This window comes from Gambusia affinis, linkage group LG03 (assembly GCF_019740435.1).
Source record: "Gambusia affinis linkage group LG03, SWU_Gaff_1.0, whole genome shotgun sequence".
NCBI lineage: Eukaryota > Metazoa > Chordata > Actinopteri > Cyprinodontiformes > Poeciliidae > Gambusia > Gambusia affinis.
This window is the reverse complement of record NC_057870.1, coordinates 21,419,682-21,432,769: the sequence shown is the minus strand read 5'-3', so window position 1 is coordinate 21,432,769 and position 13,088 is coordinate 21,419,682. Positions and strand designations below refer to the sequence as shown.

Below are 13,088 nucleotides of genomic sequence, written 5' to 3'. Positions count from 1 at the left end.
TTTTGTATTTGTTAATCTATTTTCTCCCCTGTCTGACATCTCACTTTTCCCTCCCTTTTTTTCCTCCTGCTGTTTTTTGTCCCATCTCGTTCCTCCTTTCATCTTTTTACTGCTGTCTCTTTCCCTCCTCTCCTTCTCTCTTCTTCTACTACTGCCTCAGCATACTAAGCAGAAGTTCTCTGATTACTTTTCTTCCTGAGAAACGATGAATTCAACTCCAGAGCTCACCGCCACTACCTTCACCCGCTACCCGTTGCCATGGATACAGCCTCAGCACTTGGCATTATTGAGGAAGGGGTGAAAGGAAGAGGGAGGAGGAGGAGGAGGAGGTTGTTATGTGTTGTCACACAGAGACCGTACTGAAGAAGCCCACTCAGAGATTTTTTTTTTCCTGATGCGTTTAATTTTCTAAATGCAGAAATTAAAATAAATAAATAAATAATACACCCAAATGTTAGGTTGCAATGCTCAACTAGTTGTCTCTATTTTGACACTACAGCTGTACTTTGTGTTCATGAATCAATAACATATTACAAAGCATAACTTATCTAGCTAATATACTATTCAGTATATTAGCTAGATGAATATGCAGAGTTATCACTTTGGAACACAAAGTACACGGAGCATTTCTTTTTCTAGACTCTGTTCAACAAGAAGAAGAACAATACATCCAGTGCATGTCATATAGATTATTATCTTTCAAAGTGTCATTTTAATGTCATTATTTATTCCAAACAGAGATTTCTCTTGTCACTGAATGAGCACTCCTCCCTCTCGCGCCTCCTCTGAGTTATCCGTCACTGTCACTCATGTCAGTATGTCACAACGGTTGGGGGAGAGGGTTGGAAAATGGACAGCCACTATCGATCAGTCAATACAGTTTATTAGGCCTTGGCCCTTTGGGAAAGTGACAGATAGCTGTACAGCAGGAGAAAAACCCCCACAGATTTACTCCTGACTCACTCATGTACCCCTGGGTTATCTTGACAATCCAAGTAAAGGTGGGGAATGACACAAATAAGACAACGTTGGCAGATAAATGTGCGCTAACGCTGCTCTGTTTGTGTGCAGGCACATTTATTTTTGCCTCGGCTGTTTCTAGATATGCACTCATTACAATAAAACTAATGGATGCCCTTTGTGGGTGTTACACCCCAATGATCTTCCTCTGTAGCATAAAAATGTTCTTTGTCCAACTGTGTCCAAGACAACATTTCTAGTTCCTTTTTTTAGAACGTCTTCACATACATTAGAAAACTTGGTTACAAGAGATTTTCCGCCTCGATGGTAATCATTTTATATGTTACTCTTTATAGTAGTTGAGGTCTTGGGATTGATTGCAATGCGACATTAAGTAATTATTTGGTTTTAATGTTGACAAGACAAATTGCAAAAAACGAAATTACAGCCATGCATCACAATATAAATATGTAGTTGAAAAGTAACTTATCTGTTTAAACATATAAGGTGAAACTTATCTATATTGGAGGAAAGTGGCAGACAAAAAGCTTACAGTAACAAAAGTTGACTTAGTCCATGCCCATGCTAGGGTGAGGGGTGGCGGTGCAGTGTGAGGCGGAGGGGGGGATGCAGATGGAGACCCATGCAGCAGTAAACAGGGGGAGGGTCGGTTGAAAAAAGGGCCAGAAAAGATATCGACACATACACCTACCCTGTAGTAGTCTGTGCTGTAAACATCTCTGGACATCCCAAAGTCTCCGATCTTAACCAGCAGGTTCTCACCCACCAGACAGTTCCTGCAAAAACAATAACCAGATAAATAAAAACATTGATATGTTACAGAGGTGGGCTGGCAACTCAGAGGCTGAAGTCTTGTGTGTTTTGATGTTTTCCAGAATCAAATACTTTAATTATCTATCTTTACTGTCACCAAGTTTTACAGAAGTTTGCTGTTTTTAAGCAGGGAAAGATACAAAACACACAAGACTCCAGCTGCAGAGGGTGGAATTGATCACCATTGTGTCATAATCTTCCATACATTTTTTTTTTTTTACTGTACATGTGTTTCCTCTTTAGGTGGTAAACTGTTAACATGTAATCATGCGAAAAGAAATGTACTCCACCAGTTAAACTGTGAACAGGCTTCAAACAGGCTGTTCACACCATTCAGTGTCACTAAAGTCAATTATCCTGCAAAGATGAGAGTCAAAATTCCTCCACAGAGATAAAAAAAAATTGTTGTAAGTTTGATTGCAAATTCTTGCTGCCCTGTCCATGGGGGGAATTACTTTTTCACCACGGTACAGACTGATTTGGTTAACTTTTCCAAAATAAAATCAAAAATGTATAACACAGATCTTATGTACTGCACACTGTGTCCAGTAATTTCTTTGGGGGCTGCTCTTTTCTAAAATAGAAAGCCTGTTGATAAAATAAAAATGGAAATAAGTTCTTACAGCAAATAATAACGTAGTAAGTGACGCACCTGGTGGCCAAGTCGCGGTGCACAAAGTGCTGTGATGCCAGGTAGACCATGCCAGATGCTATCTGTTGGGCAATATGGAGCATCTGAGACTGGGTCAGCTCCACGGGTCTGGTGGTCTGGCCTTCTGCCATCAGAACTGCATCTGGTCCATGAGCCCTACGAGAGAACAGGTGACAAATGTTCTGATGTGCTTTGTACTTTAAGCCTCAAACAAAACACGCAGAGCAATATTCAGCCTCTCTTGAGGAGAGTTTTTAAATGACAAACTGCTGCTGAACATTGTTTTCAATTGTCTGATTATGTGTGTCCACACTCAGTGCAATCAGGAAGAGAGACGTGCCTGAGGAACTTGTTCAGGTCTCCGTGTTTCATGTACTCAAACACCATGATGAGAGGGTCGCTCTCCACACAAACGCCGTAGAAGGTGACGATATGCTCATGCTGCAGGTTGGTCAGCAGCTCGGCCTCTCGGTGGAAATCCTTCCTGGCATTTTCACTGGCCTCTTTCAGTGTCTGCAAACACATACACGCACATATGCACATAAATGGCATTTGTAGCAGAGCAACAAATAAAGAAACTTTACACTTTTTGCTTTCTACACTACTGGTCACATTTTTCATTCTGGGCTTTCAGCATATTATGTTGGTCCTTTTTTCTCAGTGGAAGCAAACAGAGTGATCTCCCTATCAAATTGCATTCCAGCTCAGAATATAAAGAGTTAAATTAATATTACACAGTCAAAGACAAGGCGGGGAGGTAAAAGAGCCTTTTTCTAAACTAATCTTAATCTCTTCAGTGAATCAGGAAATCTTTGAGGGAGGTTGAGTAACACAAGCATCTGTGACAGAGAAAGAAGAAATGAGAGAAATGTCAGTGTGTGAATAGGGCATGAAGAGTTGCAGGAAATGAAAGTGATACAGGCTCTGTATTAGTTTCCCATGTAAAAAAAAGAAGATATAGAAAAATTCTCTTGTCCTACATGAATAATAGATTGTCTTCCTACATCTTATGACATGGATATATGTGAGTCGGAGTCTCTCTGTGTACCAAAACACAATAAGAAACTCAGATTACACACACGGAACAAGAGGTCATGAAGTAAAGGACCCATAACCCTTGGCTCAGAAAGAAAAGATGGTAGAAAATCTGACTGCACACAAATTCTGCAGTCAGCATTAAAGCAAAAATGCATCAGGAAATGTTTTTCTGGTCATGTACATACCAGTCTGTAGTATGATACAGCATGAAGATTACATGCAGGACTTTAAGAAGATAGAGAGAGAACGAAACCCTGTTCTTCAATCTACATTTGTAATCTGATGTCAAACATACAACACCTGACAATACATCCCATGAACTCATTTTTTGGTATTTTGTTTACAAATAGCCAAGCAAACATCAGTTTGTTTCATTGTCATTTTATGTGAAAAAACATCATAAAGTCAAGTATAATTCTGAAATGGGAGGGAAAAAGATGCTTGTTTGTTGTCGTGAATATGCATTGTCCTTTGCAGTCCTTTAAAGTTCAGCATGCACTGCATGATGATTTTAGCCATATTCAACTCTGGCTCAAACTGTACAAACTAATAATTAAATAATTCACAGCTCACAAATCATGTTCTCACATCGTACAACTCAATCCTTGGATGCAACCTGACTGCTCACAATGTATGCGCATTTATGGCACATTGAAGCCTTTAATCCAGAACTATGAGGAAGAAGAAACTTAGAAGAGACTCTTCAACAAAAAACCAAAAGTTTCTCCTTGCCAAATCTTGTTTTTCTGTGTGGAAAAATGGCAACCTAATTTCACTACAGTTGTCCATATGCTTTTACTGCAGTTGTTTTATCCTAATGTTAGAAAGATGAGGAAACCTTAAATTAAATATGCAAACAGAGATGCTTGGGGGGAAAAAATATTTTATGTGCCTTTGTAGACATCTGAAGTTCATAAACTCAAATATTTAAATTTCTGTCTTTTGCACTGACTTGTGTACTTTCAAGCAGTTATTAATTATAATATTAATATATCATATTGCTGGTTATTGTGACACGACAAAATGTGCAAGAGTTCAAGGTGAATGAATAGTTTTGCTAAACACTAGATATAGGAAGTGTGATTTGGCTTCCTCTTTAATTCCAGGATGTTGAAACTGACAGTTTCTCTCCAATTTTCAGCTTTGTAGATTACACAGAACGCTTTTTATAAGCATGGATTCACAGCTGGTCAAATAAGGAACACATTTTGCTTCTACAAAGATCCTCTTTACTGCTGGTCTGTGCTTAATCTTTGAAGAGCATCAAATAACCTCTATAAAACAATCATGAATCACTGCAAGGAGCTGGTCATAATAATGCTGGATCCAGGGCTGCTTGCTGCCGCCGAGACTTCCCTGTGAGGCAGAAACGTCTATAAGCAACCTATCACGCTCTCACTCACTGAACTCAAAGTTGATTTAATTCCTGGGCCAAAAAGCCACGGTATTACACTGTTAGTCATTCAGTCTGAGCACATTCGGGTTCTTGGACAGATAAAAAAGCAATCAACAGCCTCCAACTCAGTAACGTGGTGGCTCATTTACATGTGAGAAAGAAACATTATTGGACGAGTTTGGTGTTTCTGATGGATGGGATACAGTCAGGTAAGTGTGCTGCATTCACATGGATGTGAATATTTCACTGAGCATTGGTACTTGCTGCAGTGTGATTTTGATTGATGGCTCCTCAGTGTTTAATATACAGTAAGAGCAAAATAAAGTAGCTTCCATGTAATGGCTCACTGGGTGATTGATAACTGACTCCCAAACTGACACCATTAAACTTTCTTAGCGAGTGCATGTTTTAATGTGGTAAACAATCAAGGACATGTTCTCGTGCTGCAGCGCAGACAGAGTGCAATGTACGGACAAAATAATTATGTGTAATTATATATTTAAATGGCGAGGCTGTGGCAGATTGTCAGCTTATAAACCGGTGCTCAGACAGCTCATCTGCCATGGTGTTTGAATTTATGAAAGGTGGAATAAAAAAATAAAAAGAGTGAAAGGTGATTTGTAGATAGAGACGACATGAGTGAAGAGAATTTATTATTTATAGGACAAGCATAATATTAAACCAAAGTAGTAAACCAGCCCATCTTACTTTAAACTTTACTTTAAACAGCAGTTCTGTGGGCTTTCTCTCAATATTTTAATATTTTTATTCCAACATTTTGGTTCTTTTTCTGCTAATTTTTAGAAGATTCTTTGCACTAAAAATTTTGGATTATGGTGAGGATTTAAGAAATTATATAACACTTGACACAGGATCTTGAAAGATTGATTGTTCTTGAAAATATTATATGCCATTGATCTACTTGCTAAAATAAGTCAACTAGATTGTGTTTTATTTATGCAAGATTTAGATTTACAGTTAAAAAATCCAGATTAATTTCACAAAATATCTAACATAGTTTTTGCAGTTTCTTAATCCTCTCTGATGAGTCATGTTGCTTGCTTATTTTGCTTTCCGCTTGCTTCTTACATAAATATTTTCTAATCAGATAGGACTTCATAAGAAATTTAGTAAAGTTACTCACACAATGATGTTAAACTTTTAAAAAAATCTGTTTCTGGCTGCCAAGACTCCTGCTTCTCTCCCAAAACAATTAAAAAGATTGACATTTTGATTGTAATCCTGCTGCAGCAGAACAAAAAGCAGACTGAACACCTTTAAGACGTGTTTCTGGGACTTGTGAGGATTAAACAAAAGTCACATCAACTACCAGAAACAAGTCTATAATTTAATTAGGAAAACTGTGGAAGAGTTTTTCTTTTTGTTTAGTTTTCTTTACGCAGCTAAATATTCTTTAGTTTTTATTCAGAAAGTCTGATTTTGATTGACACTCTTTTTTAATGTAGAGCAATCAGACAATTTTCAGCTTCACCATACCTTACTGGTGATCAAATGATTCTTAGCTCAAAAATCTGTACTTACTTTACTAGTGAATGCAAAACAAAGTTGTTGAAAGTGGGGATCAGACTCAGAGTTTCAAAACGATTAAAGCTGTTTTAAATTAAGTCAGTGGAGGAACAAAAACCAAAGGATGTTGTAATTTTGCAGTTTGGTGGTCTGGGAGTGCTATTTAAGTTCACGCAGCGCATCAATAAGCTCCGGCCTTGGGGACATTGTCGAATGGGCACACAAGTGCATTCCTCTGAAGCCCACTTAATGTCCGCCAATTTCTAAAAGCCGTGACCTTTCTGCTCAGAATGCATTAAAAGGCAGGCAGCAGGAAATGTAACTAAAAGAAGCAAGTCGAGTCTTTTACACCAGCTAAAATGAACAAGAAGTAAAATAAAACATTGTAACTCAACTTTTCACCTACATCATGTTTACAATTTACAAATATTAGCAGCAATATTTTTATCTATGGACGGGAAATTAATTTCATTGCATCCAAACAAAAAGCAACCCTAATTTTAAAAATCTAATAAAATATATCAACAATACTTTTCTAGTGGAGCAAAAGTTCAGACATCCAACACAATAACAGGTACTTTTGCACTTTTTGGTTAAACGGACTTTACTGGCACCTTTACTGACTGCCTTCTAGCCTCATTCTGAGGAAAGTTCACTCCACTCCTCACTTCAGTTGTGAGTAGTTTGAGGAGTTGTTTATGCGCAGAAAATTTCCAGTCACCCCATTTCATCAAAACATCAAGACGAGGTCTAGGATTCATCACAGGACTCCTTTCTTTTGATGCTCAACCAGTTCTTGGTGGATTTAATGCTATGGTATATTTTGGGTCATTGTCATGTGGGAGGCTCCAGTTCTGCTTCTGCTTTATTTTATTTTATAGGTGTGCCCAATGTCCTTCATCTCCACTGTCAAACTCAATGTAATTTAGTGAGCTGGTAGAGCATCCTGCAGCAAAGATTTTCCAAACCATGGCACTTCCAGCTCTATGCTTCACAGTTGGTTTGATTTCATTATCTTGTTATACTCTCTTCTGATCTAGACTAATCTGTCAAAAGAACATTATTCCAAAAATCTTGGTCTACATGCTTTCTTCTCCTCTTTTTTAAACAGCAAATGTTTACTCTATGCCCAACTCCTGTCAAAGGTAAACTTGTACAGTCTCATGTACTTTCACATTATCAGGAACAAGATCCCCTGTAGGTCCCATGACTACTGTCTCTAATTTATTGGAGACTTCATTCAACGTCTTTCGGTCTGCTCACAGGGTGAAATTGTTTGGACAACCACATCTGGGCATGTTTTAAAAATGCTCTCCACGTCTTTTGTATAGAGAAATGGCTGATTTTAAATTATTTGGATCTTTTTTACACACCTATTCACTGCCATAGTTTTGAGAGTGAAAAAACATGGAATGGTTTTTCACTCTCACTTAAGCTGTCAGAAAGCAAACCAAACTAATTGTTTGAGGCTTAAAGCTGACGGACCTTCATCAAAAGGAAGAGTAAGGTTGCTCTAATAATGTGAACTTGGTATGATACATGCTGTATGTAGGAGGTTTTAGCTATTTTAGTCAGGTGAAATATGAGTGAATTCTAATTAATTCCTCTCCAGAAATTGCCTGATTAATGTATTTTATTTCAAAAAGGATTCTTTTTTTCTTCAGGATTATTAAATTTCACAAAAACGTCCATGCGTACAAATAAACGTAGCTTTTCCAAGCTGTCAGTGGGAACTCCGGTTCTAGAGATTTTTCAGGTGAAAATTTGGTAGAGCAAGCTGACTAAGCTGAAGCTAAGCTGGCAGGCAGCACCAGCAGGTGGTTTCAGTTATAAGCTGGAAGAAAACAGGAAGTCCAAGAAAAGAAAAGAAAAAATCTGTGGGTTTTCGTGAGGAGGATCTGAGCCAGGATGATGAGTCAGAAGAGGGAGAGAAATAAAAATACTGCAGGTGCAAGCAGGAGGTGTAGAGGAGAGGAAGCAGGGGAGGAAGGAGGGAGGAAGGGTGGTCCTGTCACAGGTCATGTATTGTTAATGCAAAATTCTTCACCATTCAGATCCTGTTTCACTGAACAGAGAGGAAGAACTGCCTTGATGGGGAGGCTGATGGGCAGATACATGTTACAGAAGAATGCTTCCTGGGATGCCACTCAATTTCATCCTGGAAGTCAGCGGTTTTAGCTGTAATCCCACCTTACCTCTTACAGAGAAACCCTTGATAGGGACGACTTTGTCATGATAGCAGCGGAAATGGAGGTGAACATAGATTCTAAAAACGGCACCAGTGCCATGTGAAGGATTATATCTCGGAAGGATGTGTATCTTTTTCAGTAATATAAGATTGTCTCCTGTACGTTGCTCAATATTTTGAATATATTGCAAGTATCAAATATCACTTCTTAAAATTGACCTGGCAATAATTTCACCTTCAACTACACTCTCACTAACTAATTTGGAACCAAAAATTTTTTTAGACCAAATTTCTTTTAAAAACTCATCATGACTTGAATTTCATTTTCCATTGACCAGTTTTTTAATCAGGACACTCCAGCGTTTTTCTGCACATTTTGAATGGTCACAAAAGCAAAATCTCACAATGAGTATTCAGAGATGCAATATCTGCTTTCTGACAGATGATTACATATGTCAAGAAGATGAGAGAGCAGAATAAGAAGCACTGATAATGGAGATAAAAATTTAACCCAGAACAGGATCATTTCTGTGCTATTTCCTAAATTCCTGTACAGAAGCAGAAATATTTGCTCCTGTTTCTCCTTAAAGGCATACTGTGGAACTGTAAAATGCATGTAAGAAAGTAATTTTCTGATTACCTTGACAGCAACGAGTATCTTCTCCTGGTCAGGTGAAAGGTTGTAGCACTCAGCCAGGAAAACTTTTCCAAAAGCTCCTTCTCCCAGTTCTCTCTTCAGCACGATGTTGTGTCGCTTAATGTGCTGGACAACTAGACAATATGAGACAGACAGGAGACACGATGTACAAAAACATGAACATAAGGCAAGTTTTGCTTATTGCTGAGGCATCCAGATTTTTTATTTTTTTTATCAGATTTTGTGATGTTTATGACTGAAAAGAAAAGATATTCAACAGATTTTCATATTGAAAAATGTCAAAACAAGAAGTTTGCATAGGAACAACAAGTCCGTTTCTTGTTTTGTTTATTGACGTACAGTCATTTTGAAGCCTACACTGTTTCCACAAGGTAGGGAGCTTGAATTTATCCAAAACGTCCAAATATGTTGGAGCAATAAGAGTTCCTTTCATTGGAACTAATGGGCCGAGCTGAAAAACAGCCTCACACCATCAACCTTACTCTTGAAATGATGCATTCAGGCAAGTGCTGTTCTCCTGTCAACCACCAAACCCGTGTTTATTTCTTAGATTGCCAGACAGAGAGGTATGATTCATTATTTGACTGCCCTGGAGTCCAGTGGAGACATCCTTTGCAAAACAGCGTCTAATGCTTTGCATTGGACTTGGGGATTTAAGCCATGAAAATCAATTTTATGAAGTCTGTTTTGCTTTGTACTTCAGCTAATCTGCAGGCACCAGGAAGTGAAGGTTTGTAATTCCTGACTCTACTGAAAATTTTCAAACTCTGTGCACCAACATTCAGCGAATGGTGATTTGAAATGGCCAACCATTTTTTTTTGGCCGAGTTGCTACATTTTTTTTTTTTTTTGGCAAAGTGATTGCTTACAAATGATTGCTTCCAGTCATTCGTAATACCACTAAAGTCTCTCCACTGGCTCCCTGTAGCTCAAAGAATAGACTTTAAAATACTGTTGTTAGTTTATAAATCACTGAATGGTTTAGCACCACAATACATTAAAGATTTGCTGCTGTTGTATCAACCTTCCAGACCTCTCAGGTCTTCTGGTTCTGGTCTGCATCCCCAGAACCAGAACCAAACGAGGAGAAACAGCATTTAGCATCTATGCACCAAAAATCTGGAACAAACTTCCAGAAAACTGTAAAACAGCTGAAACACTGACTTCCTTTAAATCTCAACTAAAAACCCACTTGTTTAGAGTTTTATTTGAAACGTAATCAATTGCAAACTTATTGATGTTGTGTTTTTATTGTTGATTCTATGTTGCATTGTATTTTTGTGTTTGATTTGATGTAAAGCACTTTGAAATGCCTTGCTGCTGAAATGTGCTATACAAATAAAGTTTGATTGATTGATTGATAAAAATTGACTGTGGAATATTTAGCAGTGAGGTACTTTATGGCCAGACCTAGACTGAATGACGATGTCACGCTTCAATTCCCCAAATACCTGAGAGTGATCCGTTCTTTCACAAATCTTCAAAGAAGCAGTCTGGTACTGAGTTTTACATACCTAAAACCATGGAGAGTATTTAAAAAGCAGAATTTAATAGTTTGCTGAGTTTAATTTTGGCAGCATAATGTGCATAAAAAGTAGAACCCCACATTTACGCTCTTCTTATCGTGGCTTTTATAGTTTCCCGCTATTTTAGTTTTGGTAGCTATTTTAGATAGTAAATTACATTTGTTCACATCTACCTTTCTAATCAGAAGAGCAACACTGTACTGCTCAGTAATTTTAAATTACTTGTCATTTTTTAGATATATCATCCTTAAGTTGATTGTTTACTGTATGTCTTGCCTTGTTTTTAGCAACAAACTCTGTAAAAACTATATTGTAAGGTGGTTTTATCTTTGGGGGTTTTTTATGTTTAGACTAAAAATAAGAACAAATTGTTGCAGTGCAGGACAATGTTGGCCCTTTTATCTTGTTTTTGTTCTATACCACACAAAGAGAAAAGATAATAAATCCCTAGAGAGCAGAATTTGACCTTGTCTTTTTTATACTGCATTTTCTCTCTGTATTAAATAGTAATGATAAGGCCTGATGACTGTTATATAAGGTGCTGCTATTATCTTGTAATTAGTATGAAAACAAAGTAAGAACAGCTGGTAGCTATAGATGAGCTTTCAGTGTTGTTTCTCTGTCGCTACATTCATTTAAAAAACTTCAGTCAAACATTTTTTCATGTCTTGTTGTTTCCTCCATGTTCCTCACAGTGATTAAAACCTACAAATTTTTACTAATTGGTCATTTTCTCACAGTTGTCAATTTTATTTTGAGCAAAAACACATGATTTGAAAATCCTTCTTGCACCACATGTGATTTCTGTCATAATAAATAATAATAAAAAAAGCAACAGTTTCCAATCCTTGCAAATTGTTTATACTATTTTAAGCTTGTATTTCAGCCTGCAAGTTTCTAAGAGAATCATAAAAATTGTGAAAAGTAATTAGGAGTTTTGGTATTTATCTGTTCAGATGTACCATATACATTGTGGCTCTGTTTTGCTTAATGCATGTAATCTCCTCCTGCTGCCAGCTCACCCACAGTTGGCTCAGAGGGAGCAACACCGTTTTCTGTTGCTAAGGAATGTGACTCTATGCCAGCTGATTTCAGGAAAATTTGGCTTTTCACCATAATTATGACTCAATGTCTTATGATATGGGATGATTAACACTGTGTTATCCTTACTTAGACTTCATTAACCCCTTGCTTTTATGGCCCAGATGTTGACGCATAAGAAAACATGAAGCACATGAGCTTGGGAACGCCCTGAAACACACACATCAACACATGAAGAAGGATAAAGGAGACTTATGCGTGATGAGATTAGGAGGCATATTTAAAGAAAAGCTGTCCGCTCAGAACATCACATTAAAGCCCAGCTAGTTCCTGAGGATCAGTTGCATTGATCCACACTGTAAACTGGTGATGTTAGCCATAAGAGTGTCATACAGACAGAAACAGAACAAAAGTGTTATTATATATTTAATACTCTGGAATATTTAACATCAGTTTCAGACTACACAGTATTCCTTTCTTGTGATATTTTCACCAGAAAGATCAGGCTGTTATCAAAACCGTTATTATGGATGTGATTTGACCCAGATTCACAGCCGGCCTCGTCTCCTCACTGACCTGTTTGATGTCAAAATGAACACATTTAAAAAGTGGACTTTGTGAAAGGAGGACATTGTTGAAGACTGATTGCATATGTCCAGCACCTTGCATGCTCCATCGCTATTCTGCCATGTAGCAATTTAAAAATGCCTCAGGCAGTGAGTTCAAGGTATGAAAAATCGCTTTGATAAAAAGTTGATGTCATATCCATGACCTGATAATGTTTTATAGAAGATAATATTTTCTGTTGTATATTATTCCTTCTGAAAGTGAAATAATGCTACAAATAATAAATCTTGTTTGTGTTATTTATTTGCGTTCCTTTAAAACCTTTGACAAAGTGTCTCTGCTCAACCTAGTTTGCATCTGTGTTTGCAACAAAACAGAAAATCAAAACAGGAGGGAGCTTTTTCTCCCCAACTGGATAAAATATCTGTTTAATTTCTGACCCAAATCAAATGCAACATTAAGCTGAGCTTTCACTTATACTTTGGCCATAGTGAGACGTTCTACTGAAATTAAAAATATGTTATTAATTACAGAGAGTGCAAATGCAGTATCAACTGCAGAAATGTGCTAAACAAGTAAACATGACCTGATTTGACCTTTGTTTAACTCCTGGTGTCTTATTGAGTTCTTGTAAATGGTAGTGGCTGGGGGAAGGAAGGGATCTCCTGTAGCTGTCTGTGTTGCAGCTAAGTTTAAACAGC

At 37.5% G+C, this 13,088-nt stretch overlaps 1 protein-coding gene across 5 annotated transcripts in view; it reads right to left on the bottom strand.

Annotated features, from left to right (window-relative positions):
- The window catches only part of ntrk2a (neurotrophic tyrosine kinase, receptor, type 2a), a 94,975-nt gene that overhangs the window by 16,523 nt on the left and 65,364 nt on the right, over positions 1 to 13,088 (bottom strand). For 4 of the 5 annotated variants that reach the window (XM_044110766.1, XM_044110767.1, XM_044110769.1 and 1 more), the window contains 4 exons: positions 9,236 to 9,366; positions 2,787 to 2,959; positions 2,447 to 2,602; positions 1,667 to 1,757 (listed from right to left, as the gene is read on the bottom strand). In XM_044110766.1, the coding sequence (XP_043966701.1) occupies positions 1,667 to 1,757; positions 2,447 to 2,602; positions 2,787 to 2,959; positions 9,236 to 9,366 (551 nt within the window). The remainder of the gene's footprint in view (positions 1 to 1,666; positions 1,758 to 2,446; positions 2,603 to 2,786; positions 2,960 to 9,235; positions 9,367 to 13,088) is intronic. The other variant, XM_044110768.1, reaches the window with a different exon arrangement.